Raw genomic sequence first — 18,334 nt, 5'->3', positions numbered from 1 at the left:
TCTATACTGTATTGCAGGTCTTGAGAGAGAGACAGTTGTACGCGAAGTTGAGCAAGTGTGATTTCTGGATTGACCGAGTTGTGTTCCTTGGTCATGTCATCTCTCAGGAGGGCATATCTGTTGACCCTAGCAAGACAGAGGCTATTTTGAATTGGTCGCGTCCGACTACAACTTCTGAGATTCGTAGTTTCCTTGGTTTAGCAGGATACTACCGACGTTTTGTGGAGAACTTCTCTCGGATAGCTAAGCCTTTGACTCAGTTGACGAAGAAAGATGTTTCTTTCATGTGGTCTGATGCTTGTGAAGACAGTTTTCGTGAGTTGAGACGTCGTTTGACGATAGCTCCAGTTCTTGCTTTGCCGTCTGGATCAGGTGATTTTTTAGTCTTCACTGATGCTTCTCTCCAGGGTTTGGGGTGCGTGTTGACTCAGAATGGCCACGTGATCGCTTATGATTCTAGACATCTGAAGACTCACGAGGAGAACTATCCCGTTCATGATCTAGAGCTTGCAACCATTGTCTTTGCCTTGAAGATATGGCGTCACTATTTGTACGGAGAACGATTTGAGATCTTCATCGATCATAAGAGTTTGAAGCATCTGTTCACTCAAGCTGAGTTGAACATGCGGCAGCGTCATTGGATGGATATGTTGAAAGATTATGACTGTGAGATCAAGTACCATCCAGGTTCTTCTAACCCCGTTGCTGATGCGCTTAGTCGCAAGGTCTATGTGAGTTCCCTTCGTACCAGTTCAGTTTCGAAGGAAGTAGAGGAGTGTTGTTCTTTGGGATTTACATTCCGTCATAAGAAAGAACAGCAAGGGATTCGTGTTTCTTCTGTGCTTGTAAAGCCAGCGTTGTATCGACGAATCCGCGAAGCTCAGAGTTCTGATCTGAAGACGCAGAAGTTGGCCCGTTTGGCTGAGGGTAATAATACTTCTGGTTTTCATCTACAAGTAGACGGTTTGTTGTGTCTTTCTGGTCGAGTTGTGGTCCCGAGGATTCTGCTTTGAGGGATGAGATCTTATCGCAAGCTCACCGCAGTCGATTCTCTGTACATCCAGGCAGCATGAAGATGTATAAGGATCTTCGCACTCGATTTTGGTGGAAAGGGATGAAGCGCAGCGTTTATCAGTTCGTATCCCGATGCCTTGTGTGTCAGCAGGTCAAGGCAGAGTTTAGACGACCCGGAGGGTTACTTCACAGCTTAGAGATTCCTGAGTGGAAGTGGGAGCATGTGACAATGGACTTTGTCACCCACTTGCCTATGTCTTCCAGGAATTGTGATGTTATTTGGGTTGTTGTGGACCGGTTGTCGAAGTCAGCGCATTTTCTTCCCTATAACCGCGATTATACCTTTGATAGGATGGCACAATTGTATGTGCGGGAGATTGTTCGATTGCATGGGATTCCGTTGAGCATTGTCAGCGATAGAGATCCGAGATTTACCTCGAGATTTTGGGGTAGTTTCCAGGGAGCCCTTGGTACTACTTTGAGCCTGAGTACGGCTTATCATCCAGAGACAGATGGACAATCCGAGCATACTATTCGCACTTTAGAGGATATGCTTCATGCGACGGTGACGGATTTTGGCCCAGCATGGCATGATCATTTACCCTTGGTAGAGTTCGCTTATAACAATAGTTTCCATCGCAGCATTGGCATGGCACCATTTGAGGCTCTTTACGGATGCCGTTGTCGTACACCTTTGTTTTGGGATGAGGTCGGCGAGCGTCAGGTTGAGGGTACTCAGATGATTCAGCAGATGACTAATGCGGTGGAGTTGATCCGATGCAGGATTAAGGCGGCCCAGGATCGACAAGCTAGCTACGCGAACACTCACCGGAGACCGTTACACTTCGAAGTGGGAGAGCATGTGTTCATGCGTGTGTCACCTTTTCGGAAGGTGATGAGATTTGGTCGCAAGGGTAAGCTGACACCGAGATTTATTGGTCCTTTCGAGATTCTCGAGAAGGTTGGGGACGTGGCTTATCGTTTGGCCTTGCCACCCGATCTTTCGGAGATTCATGATGTGTTTCACGTGTCCTTGTTGAGGCAGTACTTGGCGGACGAGTCGCATAATTTGCATCCGACCGAGGTAAAGGTAGATCGGGATCTATCATATGTGAAAAAACCCCTGCGGATTCTAAACAGGAAGGACAAGGTACTTCGTAACAAGCTTATACCGTTGGTGATGGTACAGTGGCAGCGCAGAGGTACAGAGGAAGCTACTTGGGAGTTGGAGAGTCGGATGTTAGCCGAGCACCCCGAGTTATTTTGAGATTTTGTACTTCTTTGTATCGAGTTTATACTTGTTCAGTTGTAATAAAGGATATTCGTGTTGAATCCTGTACTTTTCCTCTGACTTTAATTTCAAGGACGAAATTTCTTAAGTGGGGGAGAATGTAGTAACCTGTATTCAAAAGTAATGATTAATAGGTAATTAATCAAGTGATCATGTTTAAATTTAATAAAACATGATTAAATAAATTCCAAATGGATTAACGGAGCCCGAAAATAGATCCAGGATACTCGAAAATGGTGGGCATGGCTCGGGAGGTTCGGACGCTCTGAACTGGTGTTCGGAGGACCCGAACGTGATCGGAGTCAGGATCGGAGGCCCGAGGAGTTCGGACGATCCGAAGAGGGGTTTGGAGGATCCGAACCAGGATCGGAGGCTCCGTCAGTGGAATCGGAGGACCCGAACAGGGTTAGGACTTACGTCATCAATTACGTCAGCAAGGTGACGTCATGGCTGACGTCACTGATGGGACTTCGGAGGACCCAAAGTTAGGATCGGAGGATCCGAACCAGTTTGAAAGGCCCAAAGCCAAGTTTGAACGGCCCGAACTTCGTCTATAAATAGAGGAGCCGAGGTTCATTTGTGACTCGCTCATTTCCTCTCTTCTCTCTCAATTTCTAAGCCTTCTAACTCAGATCTAGGGAGATCTAGACGTCCTACGGGAATTCCAGAAGTGGCTTAGTGATCTAGGCGTCGTCGCGGAGCTGTGGCCTAGTTTTGAGGCTATCTACAGCAAAGGGCTAACGACGGACGCAGGTATAGCTTGGGCATCCTAAAAATATTTAGGAGTATGCATTAGCTTAGTTAAGGCTTTTAGAGCTTTATTATTGATGCATGGATATTTGCATTGTAGTAGCAGTAGACTGGACTAGTAGGCTTGGAGTCTAGACCAGCGGAGCTAGGTTTGACCAGCAGTGTTAGAGGTACATAAATACTGACCGAGATAGCCGGCATGATATATTTGCATGTATGTTGCATGAGTATGTGCTATATGTCTTATCATGTTTTAGCATGTTTTACCGTCTTAGCAAATACATGATTTTACGTGTGACTGCATCCGGAGAGATGTGAGTCATTGACAGTCTCCATAGGGAACAATGATCTCATATTGGACTCGAGTCAGGTATGACAGTTTCCATATGAGACTTGTATCCTATTTTGGATTCGGGTCAGGATGGGGTTGGCTCAGCCCTGATATGGAATATACGAGTACCCCGCGGAATAGCTCTCTAGCCGGTACTGTATATTCCCGGCGCCATGAGCAAGTGTTTTCACTTGAGTTTTAAATCATATTATGTGCGCGTATCTATATTTATATCATTAATTTCGTATTGAGCGTTGTCGCTCGTGCCCCTGTGTTTGGGTATCGTGGTGTACTTTGTGGCGGGGCAGGTTTGAGGCTGGACAGTCCAAGCGGCTCTTAGCAGGATTGAGCTTTGGAGAGTGCGAGGTTGTAGAGGGTAGGGATTTGTTTACCCTTAACCTTCGATTTGGTTGTATAATAATATTTATACACGATTGTTATCGTCGGTTGTATTCTGCCGATGAGATTTGTTGTATTTTAATTATCCGCTCTTTACGCTTTAAGTTTTTAATTGCATGTGCTTTTATCGTAACTCAGATTAGTTAGTGGATCCGGGTTGGGTCACTACACTAGCAATCAGTTGTAGACGTTTAATCAATGATTCAGCTAATCCATTTTGTGTATGAACATGAGCAACAGGATGTTCAACAGTAATTCCCATTGACATACAATAGTCATTGAAATTTTGGGAAGTAAATTCTCTAGCATTATCAAGTCTTATTTTCTTGATTGTATAATCGGAAAATTGATTCCGCAATTTTATTATTTGAGCCATTATGCCACATTCCGAGCTGACAATAAGCATACATGTGATCATCTGCTGGAGGCATCGATCAATACCATAAAATATCGAAATGGTCCACATGGTGGATGAATTGGCCCACAAATATCACCCTGAATACGTTCAAGAAATATGAGTGATTCTGTTTGGATTTTAGCTGGTGATGGTCTTATAATAAGTTTTACAAGAGAACATGCTTTACATTGAAACTTATTATTCTGAAAGATCTTCTGGTCTTTCAATGGATGACCATGTGTATTTTCAATAATTCTTCGCATCATTATTGAACCAGGATGTCCCAATCAATCATGCCAATTGGTTAATATTGAAGAATTATTAACCACCATATTTGATTCGATTGACCTTATATGTGTATAATGCAATCCAGTAGGGAGCATTGATAATTTTTCAACCACATATTTCTTTCCTGATTTATATGTGGTAAGACACGTATATTTCTGATTTCCATCAGTTATCGTCTCAGTATCATATCCATGAGAATATATGTCATTAAAACTCAACAAATTTCTTTTCGATTGTGGTGAATATAAAGCATCATTTATCCAAAATTTTGTACCATTTGGTAACAAAAATTGTGCTTTACCACAACCTTCAATCAAGTCTACAGGACCTGATATGGTATTCACCATTGTTTTTGTTGGTTTTATTTCCATGAAATATTTTTCATCTCGCAGAATAGTGTGCGTTGTACCACTATCCGGTATGCAAATTTCCATGATATTATTTTCATGTTTGCTCATAGCATTTCCATATCAAACTTCACAAAAATGCAATAAAGAAAAATTAAGTACAATACAAATGCAAAATATAACATGCTTTATAATACAAGAATGCATGAAAAATACAAATTTGTTACAATCTAGAGCTTACATAGGTACTCAGGGGTTCGACAAATATGTGACCAATGTCCTAGAGTGCTACATCTATAACAAACACTCTCAGATCTTTTTGAGTGATTTTCATTTTCACTCGTATTTTCATGCTGCCTTTTTGGTTGGTGGTTCGTGACGTTCTTTTGAGATGAGTTATTGAAATAACTATCTCGATTATTTTCATATCCACGGCCACGACCACGACCGCGATAATTTTTACGTCCACGTCCACGCCCACTTCCTCGACCTCGTCCACGACCAAAATATTTTCTATGCCTTTGATTTTGGTTTTCATTTTTAATTACGACATTTGCTTCTGAAAATGTCGTTGAACCAGTGGGTCGGGATTGATGATTTTTTACTAACAATTCGTTGTTCTTTTCCGCCACAAGAAGACATGCGATGAGTTCAGAATATCTCGAAAATCCACGCACTCTATACTGTTGTTGTAGAGTTATATTTGATGCGTGGAATGTGGAAAATGTTTTTTCAAGCATTTCCATCTCAGTAACAACATGCCCACAAAATTTCAATTGCGAGACTATTCGATACATCGCAGAATTGTAATCACTGACTTTTTTAAAGTCTTGGAATCTCAACGTATTCCATTCATCACGGGCGGTCGGGAGTATAACTTTCCTTACATGCTCAAATCTTTCTTTCAGCCCTTTCCATAAAATCATTGGGTCTTTTTCTGTGAGATACTCACATTTCAATCCTTCATCAAGATGTCTACGTAAGAAAATCATAGACTTTGATTTTTCTTGTGAGGATGATATATTATTTTTTTGATGGTATCACTTAGACCCAATGACTCAAGATGCATCTCTACATCGAGAGTCCATGGCATATAATTCTTTCCAGTGATATCGAGCGCAACAAATTCAATCTTTGCCAAATTTGACATAGTGGTACTAGAAAATAAAAATGCATTTTATTAGTTAATTTCTATTAGTACGACAATACAAAATAATGGAATAACGAAGATTACAAGTGCGTGTACAAAAAGATAAAAAGTATGTGGTGGAAAATCGCTGGTGAGTACAAGACTCGTGAGCATGATGATCATAGTCGTTATGAAAAATAGCCTTATAAATGCCATCATCTTCATCTTCGAAAAATCGAGGAGAAATTATTTTGAGAGAAAGAGTGAATTTGGCGTGATTGAAAATGAGTTTGGGTGAACATATTTATAGGGCAAAAACTAGCCGTTTGTTACCGTTTGGGGTAAGAAAAAATCGAGTATGTGTTGAATAAAAATTTGTGATAATCATGTGATGCATATAATGATAATCATAATTAAATATACGCAATAAAATATATATCATATCACGTTATTATAAGGTCAGTGTCATAGACAGCCTCTTATATAATAACATGAAATTATACAAATATAGTTAGACAATAAAATTATATAAGCAGTAATGTATAATCATATTACGTTATTATAAGGTCGGTGTCATAGACAGCCTCTTATATAATAACATGAAATTATACAAATATAATTACACAATAAAATTATATAAGCAGTAATGTGTAATCATATTACGTTATTATTTAAAAACCTTTGAAGCTTTTATACTTGTCGTATCCCTTATTGGGAGTGTGGGATGTCGTCTTAACATCCTCCCAGGATTTATAACAAGTGTTTTTAAAAAACTTATTTTTTTTTATCATGTTTGATAATAACATGATATTATATATTAAATATATACACAACAAATAAATAAATAAACAATAAAATAAATATACTTACTTGTTAAATATTTGTCTTCTCTTTGTGTTTTGAAGCGTCGAAAATTATAAAAAACCTTCGAGCGATCGTGCTGATAACGTGTTGTAAAAAGTAAAAATTTGTGGTAAAAACTAAAAACTTTAAAACTCAAAATATATATCAAACCAAACACTTATAAAATCTTCTCTCTTAACTTGTGTAATTTCTTCACAAATGTTGAGATCTATTTATAGATCCTCAATTGAGAAATGTCCAAAAATAAATATGTCATCCATTACATAATCAAAAATTAAAATATCATCACATCACCATCACAATAATTTTCAATCTAATTTTAATATATAATTTCCAATGGTTTGAAGTTATATTATATAATAATATTGTATTTTGTTTTATCTTTAAGGTGATGTAAGCAGCCACAAACCTCCAATTTCTCATTTAATTTTTGAAGTTATATTATATTTTATTGTTTTCTGTTTTATCTTTAAGGTGATGTAATCATGTAAGTAGCCACTGCCTACAATATCTCATTTAATTTTTCAAAATTTTAACATCTAGCACTGAAATAAGACCATACAATTACAACAAAATATACCTGCTTGGTCGCAGCAATACACGCAAGGCCCTAAATCTAATATTTCAATCTAATAATATTGTGCATTCTGGGTGAACTTACAAGGCGATGAACGATGCTAAGGTATAATTCTATACTAATATAATATATGCATATACAGGGAAAAAGAGAGGAAAGTGATAGTATTTAGCTACTGTTCAGACTCGACAGAAAGCAGCCGCGAGAGGAATTCAGACCCCTCGTTTAAGCTAACCCTTTTCCGCATCAGAGTCTCGATAACTGGGTACTTTCTTTTTCTTCCACCTCTTGGTCTCGATCGAAATTGCTCATCAGACTCTTCAAAATTTCCCTGAAAACAAATGCAAGAGATTTGTGTCAGCAAACACCAGAAGCAAAACGAGCCACTTCTAGTCAAGGGATGTATATTTGAAATTATTGTAAACCAACCAAAACTTACAGGAATATAGATATGGCAACCTGATGTTTCATGGTTATCCCGCACGTGCTTGTAAGCAAATTTCTGGCAACAACCAAGAATGCTGCAGGTATGTGGTTTAAGTCCCAAGTGAACAGCTTTGATATGCTGATTCCGATTTGATGTCTGTTACAAGTGAAGGCACACCACCAAAAAAAAAACATGAGCAAGATCTACCAGGGCAATCAAATAACTGTACCTGTAAATGAGAAGCCTGTCTGCAGAGCTTAAATTACAAGAATTGGTTTTTTGACGGGAGGGGACGAGGGGTCTTACATTTGAAAATTTAAGCAGACATCCCTTGAAACCACACTCGATTCCATCAGAGGAAACCCCAGTTTCATGCTTCCGAAGATGACGCTTGATGTTTTTCTTCAGTTGTTTGATCCCACATTCACCACAAACAATGTACCGATGACAAGACCTAACATGGTCTTTGAGGCACTGCTCATTACTGAAATATTTCATGCAGCCTGGTTCTGCACATAATGATTCCACCGAATCCAACCTTACTGCATTCTCGGTCAAGAATTTCACAAGGGAACAATCAGCAAATACATCAAAAAAATAGAAAATAAGAGAAAATTCCAGTGTGGTACTGAAATATAACTTATCGAGGATTCCACAGCAAAAATAAACTCACCATGAGAGTTCTCGTGTTTCCGCAATTTAGATGGATATTTAAACACCTTTCCGCACCCGGGTTCTGCACAGACATATTCCTTGGGCTTCTCATACGAATGTTCGCTGTGAAACTCTTTAATGTGCCGATTCATGTTATCCTTAAATGTGAACCTCCGTTTACAGTCCTCGACTGGGCATTCAAATAACTTCCCTTGATGCTGTAGCATATGTCTGTTCAAGTGGTCCTTCCTTCTGTAGCTGGACTGGCAATCTTCAAGTGGGCATTTAAAAGACCTCTGTAACATAACATTATGTTGTGAGAGAAAAGAAAATTATAAAATATTTCACATGGCTTCCATATCTGAAGAAAACAGATATCAATTCCAGAAGAATAAACAAAATCTCCAAACCTCAGCGTGACAGAGGCTTACTTGATGGAGCTTCTCAGGTGGTCCCCCACCTGGTACTGATCCATTCAAGGTAGTATTCTGCCTCATGCATTTTGGAGTTCTTAGTGTGGGATCCAATGCTCACGCGACGAGAAACCAACACACTGTATTATCATGCTTCAATCTGCAGTGTTTCATAATCAGAATAGGCTTAGTGCACATAAAATTGGTTAAAAAAAGGCCAAAACTTTAAACATAAGAAATGAGGAAACCCTTGTTCATATGCTCAAAAAAATGTATTCAACTAGGTGACGATGAGTTCTAACTTTAAATCAAACTAATATATAATCATCATAATCCAATTCTAGTAGTTGTTCACTGGTAATTGCAGTTTCTAGCTCCAAGAACTCTTTAACCGAGCAAACAATACCATAATTAGTCATCTCTTCAAAGTAAAAATTTTCCAGTTCCAAGGCACCGAAATTTGATTATAGCCATCTTCGAAACAAATAAAAAGAGGCTTTTGAAAAATCAGGAGTATCACCTGAACTATATTTGATAAAAATTCAACAACTCATTTTATAAAAATGAACGATTAAAAAACCTTTCGATTTCAGGCCTATTTTTCACAAAAGCTTTTCAGATATGCTGCCCCTTAAAAGTAAAAAAAACAGTGAATTATGGGTCCTCCCATTAACATCAGCCGTTCCAAGTTAATTTCTAGTGTTCCTTGACACTTAAACTATACATCGAACAGTGGGAAGTTATCGAAAATACGGTAGGAAAGGAAATGATAATAAAAAAAACACCGAGAGACAACAACCTCGAGAGAATGGCTTTGCATATGTTGTTTCAAATGAGCAGGCTTCCAGAAACTAGCCCCACAATCTTCGCAAGTGTTCCGTTTCCCCTCTGTCACTTTTTCTTCATTTTCTCCCGTTTCTTCCTGCAATCACCGATTCTACATTCTACTTAACAATTCCGACATATGACAGAAACAGTGAAAACGGTTACATGATCTGTAACCGACATTCGAAAATAAAATTCAATCGCACCTTGTGATGAGCGAGAATATGAGATGAAATCAATGATTTCTTCGATCGGCAAATCCCACAAAACTCGCAATAATACCTCCTAATATCCCTGAAAATCGGCCCTCGAGCTTTCTCTACGTCTTTCTCCATTCTCTGGACTTATACGATGGATTCAAATCAATACAGACCCCAACCCCTAAAGTTTGATAAGTTTAAACCCTAGGATCTGTGCGGCGCTCACACCATATAAAATTCTTCTTGGGGTATTTGTGTCATTTTGGCATCTCCAGATTCTTCAAAAATAACCGTTCTGTCGAACAAACCTCTCCCTCCTGATAATATTTCCTAAATTATTGTATTTGTTGTGAAAAACAAAAAATATATGATAACAAGTAAAAATTTCAAAACTCAAAATATATCAAACTTTATAATTTATAATATTTTTTTCTCAACTCAATTGTGATTTTCATCACAAATGAAGACCTATTTATATTAATCCAAAAATTAATATATCATCATCTACATCATCACACACTAATTTTCAACATTTTACAACTCAATATTCAACATTCAATATTCAACAATAATAAAATAATATATTTTTCAGCACTCCTTCTTGTGATGATGATCATCATATGATGATAGTCTATATTACGTGTTTTATGATGTCTCGTTAAAAATCTTACTAGGAAAAACCCAGTGGGATAAAAATCATAGCAAGAAAAAAAGAGTGCAGCCACGTAAACTCCCCCTCATGTTAACATGAGTGATTTTTCACATATTCCGTAGATTGTGCATCACAATGTTATATATATGCTTTCTGAATATCGTCGTGGAAAGTGCCTTTGTGAAGAGATCTGACGAGTTTTCACTTGATTGAATATAACAGATATCAATATCTTTATTCTTCTCAAGCTCTTGAGTGTAGACAAAGAACTTTGGAGGTATATGTTTGGTTCTGTCACTTTTGATGTATCCTTCTTTCATTTGAGCAACACATGCAACATTATCTTCATATAGTGTCATAGGTTTCTTGTCTACTGTCAATCCACACGATGTTTGAATATGTTTGGTCATTGACTTTAACCATACACATTCACGACTTGCTTCATGTAATGCAATAATCTCGGTGTGATTTGATGAAGTTGTTACGAGTGTTTGTTTCTGTGAACGCCAAGAAATTGCGGTGCCTCCACGAGTAAATACATATCCGATTTGGGAACGTGCCTTATGTGGATCAAATAAATATTCAGCATCAGCATAACCAATGATACTTTGATTTGTGTCTTTTGAGTACAAAAGTCTCAAATCTGTCGTTTCTCGTAGATAACGGAATATATGTTTAATTCCATTTCAATGCCTCTTTGTTGGATATGAACTGAATCTTGTCAATAAATTTACAGCAAAAGATATATCAGGTCTACTGCAATTTACAAGATACATAAGGGCACCAATGACACTTATATATGGTACTTCTGGACCAAGAATAACTTCATCATCATCTTCACATGGACGGAATGGATCATTTTATATGTTTAATGATCTTACAACCATTGGAGTACTTAATGGATTTGATTTATCCATATTAAAACGTTTAAGGATCTTTTCTGTATAATTTGTCTGGTGAACAAAAATTCCACATTCTTTTTGTTCGATTTGCAAACCCATACAATACTTGGTTTTTCCAAGATTCTTCATTTTGAATTCTTCCTTCAAGTACATCATAACTTCTTGAATTTTTTTATTCGTTCCAATGATGTTTAAATCATCAACATATACAACAATAATTACACATCCGGATTTTGTTTTCTTGATGAAAACACAATAGCATATTAGATCATTTACATATCAATTTTTCATTAAGTGCTCACTTAGCCGATTATACCACATTCGGCCGGATTGCTTCAACCCATATAATGATCTTTGCAATTTTACATAATAAAATTCTCTGGGTTTTGAACTTTGTGCTTCAGACGTACATCTTAAATCCTTCAGGGATTTTCATGTATATATCAATATCAAGTGATCCGTATAAGTAAGCTGTAACAACATCCATAAGACACATTTCCAAATTTTCAGATACTGCCAAACTAATCAAATATCGAAATGTAATTGCATCCATAACAGGAGAATGCGTTTCTTCATAATTAATTCCAGACCTTTGAGAAAAACCTTGTGCAACAAGTCTAGCTTTATATCTGACTATTTCATTTTTCTCATTTCGCTTTCGAATAAAAACTCATTTGTATCCAACAGGTTTTACACCTTCAGGTATGAGGACTATAGGTCCAAAAATATTGCGTTTATTTAGCGAATCCAATTCAACCTGGATGACATTTTTCCATTTGGCCCAATCATAACGAGTTTTACATTCACCAAAAGATTTTGGTTTATGATCCTCATTTTCATTTATGATGTCACAAGCCACATTATAAGAAAATATCTCATCAATATCTTCTATGTCTTTTCGGTTCCAAATTTTTCCAGTATTAATATAATTGATAGAGATTTTACGATTCTCGTCAGTTTGTGGTTCTGACAAAATATTTTCATCATCAGGTGTTTATTCTCGAACACCATTTTCTATTTTATGATCATCGTGTTTCTCTATGCCTTTTCTTTTCCGAGGATTTTTATCCTTGGAACCGACTGGCCTTCCACACTTCAAGCATTTTATGACATCATGAGTGTCTTCAATTTGTTTCTTTGGAATTTCAATTCGAGCAGGGACATTTACAGCATGTATATATGATTTTGTTATCCCTTTTGTGTCTGCAAATGCATCTGGCATTTGATTTGCAATTCTTTGCAAGTGCACAATTTGTTGTCATCTTTCTCACATTGTTTGGTCATTGGATCCAAATGTAACAATGATGGTACATACCATGTGATTTCTTTTTCGATGTGTTTCTTTTCTCCCCCTAACATTAGGAAGATTTATTCATTAAAATGACAATCAGCAAAGCGTGCTGTAAACACATCGCCTGTTTGAGGTTCAAGATATCGAATGATTGATGGACTATCATAACCGATATAAATACCAATTCTTTTTTGAGGACCCATTTTTTATCGTTGAGGTGGTGCAATAGGCACATACACCATACATCCAAAAATTCTCATATGAGAAATATTTGGTTTTTTACCAAATACAAACTGCAATGGGGAGAATTTATGATATGCACTTGGTCTGATGCGAATTAATGTCGCAGCATGTAAAATTGCATGTCCCCATATAGAAATAGGGAGTTTTGTTCTCATAATCATTGGTCTAGCAATCAGTTGTAGACGTTTAATCAATGATTCAGCTAATCCATTTTGTGTATGAACATGAACAACATGATGTTCAACAGTAATTCTCATTGACATACAATAGTCATTGAAAGTTTGGGAAATAAATTCTCCAGCATTATCAAGTCTTATTTTCTTGATTGTATAATCGAAAAATTGATTCCGCAATTTTATTATTTGAGCCAATGTTATTAAAACCGGATCGGACCAGCCGGTTTGACCGGGAATCGGTCGTCGGTCCGATCCGGAACTTCATCGGGAACCGAAAAACCTATCCAACCGGTTAGAACCGGTCAAAACCGTTCAAGAACCGGTTGGACCGGTCAAGAACCGAAAAACCGGTTCAACCGGTTTTTCAAATTTTTTTTTTATTTTTTTTGAAAATTTGAATTTTTTTTATTTTAAAAACTTTAAATTTAATATCTTTATATATATATACATGATTATTTGGATTTTTTACTTCATTAAAAAATTATTTTAATAATTATTAATTTTTTTAAAATTAAATAATTAATTATTTAAATAATTTAGAAGTATAATTGACATTTTGAATATATTTACATATTTATTTAGCTTTCAAATTATGACAAATATATATATTTTTTGTCTATATATATATATTTTTGAGTTTTTAAAATTCAAAATATATTATTTATTAGATTATTTATATAAACGGTTTTCCGATTCGACCGTCTGGTTAAAACGGTCCGACCGGTTGAACCATTTTTTTTAGATAGACCGGTTCGATCACCGGTCCGGTTATGAAAACACTGATTTGAGCCATTAATCTTGCAAATGCCACATTTCGAGTTGACAATAATCATGCATGTGACCATCTGCTAGAGGCATCGATCAATACCATAAAATATCGAAATGATCCACATGGTGGATGAATTGGCCCACAAATATCACCCTGAATGCGTTAAAGAAATATGGGTGATTGTGTTTGGATTTTAGCTGGCGATGATCTTATAATAAGTTTTCCAAGAGAACATGTTTTACATTGAAACTTATTATTCTGAAAGATCTTCTGGTTTTCAATGGATGACCATGCGTATTTTCAATAATTTTTCGCATCATTATTGAACCAGGATGTCCCAATCGATCATGCAAATTTGTTAATTTTGAAGAACTATTAACCACCATATTTGATTCAATTGAACTTATATGTGTATAATGCAATCCAGTAGGAAACACTGATAATTTTTCAACCACATATTTTTTTCCTGATTTATATGTGGTAATACACATATATTTTTGATTTCCATCAGTTATCGTCTCAGTATCATATCCATGAGAATATATGTCATTTTCTTTTCGATTGTGGTGAATATAAAGCATCATTTATCCGAAATTTTGTATCATTTGGTAACAAAAATTGTACTTTACCACAACCTTCAATCAAGTCTACAGGGTCTGATATTGTATTCACCATTGTTTTTGTTGGTTTTATTTCCAAGAAATATCTTTCATCTCGCAAAATAGTGTGCGTTGTACCACTATTCGGTATGCAAATTTCCATGATATTATATCCATGTTTGCTCATAGCATTTTTTATATCAAACTTCACAAAAATGCAATAAAAAAAATTAAGTACAATACCAATGCAAAATATAACATGCTTTATAATACAAGAATACATGAAAAATACAAATTTGTTACTATCTAGTCCTACCAATCTTTTAATCAATGTCTTCGAAATCATTCAAAAAATCTACAGCATTGAAACCAGTTGAACCAATTAAATGGTCACTATTTTTAACAAAATTGGTCTCTTTTCATTTCCCCTTTGTCGATTCTTTATAAAGCTTACATAGGTGCTCAGGGGTTCGACAAATATGTGACCAATGTCCTGGAGTGCCATATCTATAACAAACACTCTCAGATCTTTTTGAGTGATTTTCATTTTCACTCGTATTTTCATGCTGACTTTTTTGTGGGTGGTTCGTGACGTTCTTTTGAGATGAGTTATTGAAGTAACTATCTCGATTATTTTCATATCAACGGCCGCGACCACGACCGCGATCATTTTTACGTCCACGCCCACGTTCCCGACCTCGTCCACGACCAAAATCTGGTCTATGCCTTTGATTTTGATTTTGATTTTAAATTACGACATTTGCTTCTGGAAATGTCGTTGATCCAGTGGGTCGGGATTGATGATTTCTCACTAACAATTCGTTGTTCTTTTTCGCCAAGAAGACATGCGATTAGTTCAGAATATCTCGAAAATCCACGCACTCTATACTGTTGTTGTAGAGTTATATTTGATGCGTGAAATGTGGAAAATATTTTTTCAAGCATTTCCATTTCAGTAACAACATGCCCACAAAATTTCAGTTGCAAGACTATTCGATACATCGCAGAATTGTAATCACTGACTTTTTTAAAGTCTTGGAATCTCAACGCATTCCATTCATCACGGGCGGTCGGGAGTATAACTTCCCTTATATGCTCAAATCTTTCTTTCAGCCCTTTCCATAAAATCACTAGGTCTTTTTCTGTGAGATATTCATATTTCAATCCTTCATCAAGATGTCTACGTAAGAAAATCACAGACTTTGTCTTTTCTTGCGAGAATGATATATTATTTTCTTTGATGGTATCACTTAGACCCAATGACTCAAGATGCATCTCTACATCGAGGGTCCATGACATATAATTTTTTCTAGTGATATCGAGCGCAACGAATTCAACTTTTGCCAAATTTGACATGGTGGTATTGTTGAATATTTTTGTCTTCTCTTTGTGTTTTGGAGCGTCGGAAATTATAGAGAATCTTCGAGCGATCGTGTTGATAACGTATTGTGAAAAAGTAAAAATATATGGTAAAAAGTAAAAACTCCAAAACTCAAAATATATCAAACTCTACACTTTATAATATTTTTCTTTCAACTCAATTGTGATTTTAATCACAAATGAAGACATATTTATAGATCCACATTTGATATTAGTTCAAAAATTAATATATCATCATCTACATCATCACACACTAATTTTCAACATTTTACAACTCAATATTCAACATTCAATATTCAACAATAATAAAATAATATATTTTCTTCATATCCAATACTTATTCATGTTTTTTGGAATTTTTCTAATTTCTAACTATTATTTGATGAATTTTTAACATTTTAAATTATTATTTTTTATAATTAAGTTTCTATTTATTTTATTCATTTTGTATGGTTATGTAATTTTTTATACAAATTATAAATGAATATATTGAAATTTTATATAATTTATTTGATTGTGACATTTATTATTTATTATTTTTGAATTGTTTAAAATTGTTAATGTTAGTGTTGGTTTTTTTTTTTCTATTATTTTTAAAAATTTTGGCGGACTAACCCATCTAATCCGCAATCTTCGACAAGGCGAGACATATTGAGGTTTTCCAATCCATGAGATTGGCGTCCAGTCTGCGGTCTGCCCATTTGATTGTAGTTACGACGAGGTTTAACAGGTCGTTCGACTTTAATTCATGATTGGTATGGCTAAACTAGAACCGAGGATGCCTTTGGAACATGTCTGAAGGCCACCATCAACAAATAATTTAAGGTTGGATGTCAATGCGGGTTTTAATACTCGAGAGAACATATTTAGTATAGGGCTGGTGGTTCGAGACTCTCGTGGTTCAGTACGGGGCGCCTATGCGTGTCTAATTAGACATCCGGGTTTGGTGAAGGGAGCGGAGCTAATAGCCATTAAATATGGGATGATTTTCTGCCTGAGACATGAATTTATAGGTTTTTGCATCTTTTCAGATTCATCTCAAGTTATTGATGTTATTACTAACCCGAAGGATTACTTGGGCCCTAATGGTATTATGGCTTTGGAAATTCAAGATCTCTTGGAGTCTAACAACTTCGTTTCAATTTAACATATGAAGAGATCGACGAATAGAGTCGCTCATTATTTATGTAAGGCCCAAAAATATTTAATTATTAATGATGGGATTTGAGAATTAAATTTCATATTTTGGGCAAATATTGATTTGACAAGTTATGAAAATTATAGATTTAATTTTTGAGCCGAAAATATTTAATTTGAGAATTTATGGATTTTGAGATTTAATTTCGGGAATTCTTAAATTAAAAGATTAAATATTAGATTTGAATATTTATGGAATTTAAGATTAAATTCCAAGGTTCAAGAATGAATAAGATTTAATTCGAATGTGAAACCCGATTAGAGACTGATTTGAAATATCGAAGTTCAAGGGCTGAAATGCAAATGGCCTGGATTAATTGATTTAATCCGAATTTATTTAATTTTAATTCGAGTATATTTAATATGGGAATCTTTAGAGTTTCGATTTAAATTCTAATATTCTTAAATTATTTAGGATTGAAATTGAATTAAAACGAAGGCCGAGGACTGAATTGCAATTAATGAAGACTTGAGGGGTTAAATTGCAAATATTCAATACATATCCGATTTTAATCAGATTTATAAGCATGAATACGTTTGTATTGGAGATTTTATTCAGAATTGAGAGCAAGAACAGTCGAGACCTTCTTTTTCAATTATTCTTGATTTTTCAAATCGCCGTAACTTTTGTTCCGATCGCCCAATTTCAATTTCGAAAAGTGTTATGGAATCCTTGCGACGAAGACTTTGATTTGATGTAAGTATTTTGATGTTTTCAATATATTTCAAAATCCGTATGTGGCAGAGATCAGAATTTTATGCTTTATGCATGTTCTTGAGCTTTTGTATCTTGTTTATTCGAACTTGAAGTGACGAACGGAGATTGTTTGGATGTCTTATGACTTACCAGCATGGATTCGATTAGTTCTGATTTGTGTATACTGAGAGTTGATAATGTCTTGATGTGATATGTTGGTTCGAAGTATATATGAAGTTAGAAATGATTTTGATATGTCGTCAGTTACCGATTTTCAATCGCTACGCCGTCGATTAATGTTTTGAGACCATTTTGCGAGCCGATGATTGAGCTGAGATGTTATTGGAGATGTTATTGATGTTGTAGCAATTCTATTCTTCCATTTCAGACTAGTTGGAAGGCTAACGACTCAAGAACGTTGAATTCGAACCGAAGAAGAAGAAGTGAGGTTTGACATGAAGTTGATTGAAGATAAATTGTTGATTTTGATTCGATTCTGAAATGATTGAATGGAATGAAATT

General features: G+C 35.8%; 1 protein-coding gene across 4 annotated transcripts; it reads right to left on the bottom strand.

Annotated features, from left to right (window-relative positions):
• Positions 1-7,427: 7,427 nt before the first annotated feature.
• Positions 7,428-10,093, bottom strand: LOC140873263 (transcription factor IIIA-like). Of its 4 annotated transcripts, none has more exons than XM_073276343.1 (7): positions 9,913-9,927; positions 9,681-9,803; positions 8,879-9,041; positions 8,488-8,764; positions 8,121-8,356; positions 7,827-7,970; positions 7,428-7,718 (listed from the first exon to the last, which is right to left on the bottom strand). In XM_073276343.1, the coding sequence occupies exons 3-7, from the start codon at positions 8,963-8,965 to the stop codon at positions 7,560-7,562; spliced, it is 903 nt and encodes a 300-aa protein (XP_073132444.1). In that variant the 5' UTR covers positions 8,966-9,041; positions 9,681-9,803; positions 9,913-9,927; the 3' UTR covers positions 7,428-7,559. The 4 variants fall into 4 exon arrangements, with proteins under 4 accessions (XP_073132444.1, XP_073132446.1, XP_073132443.1 ...); XM_073276345.1 differs by having other exon boundaries at positions 8,900-9,041; XM_073276342.1 differs by lacking the exon at positions 8,879-9,041 and having other exon boundaries at positions 9,913-10,093.
• Positions 10,094-18,334: the final 8,241 nt, after the last annotated feature.

Source organism: Henckelia pumila, unplaced genomic scaffold (genome assembly GCF_033568475.1).
Source record: "Henckelia pumila isolate YLH828 unplaced genomic scaffold, ASM3356847v2 CTG_525:::fragment_3, whole genome shotgun sequence".
Classification (NCBI taxonomy): domain Eukaryota; kingdom Viridiplantae; phylum Streptophyta; class Magnoliopsida; order Lamiales; family Gesneriaceae; genus Henckelia; species Henckelia pumila.
The sequence above is the reverse complement of the archived record's forward strand: the minus strand, read 5'-3'. Positions and strand labels throughout refer to the sequence as shown.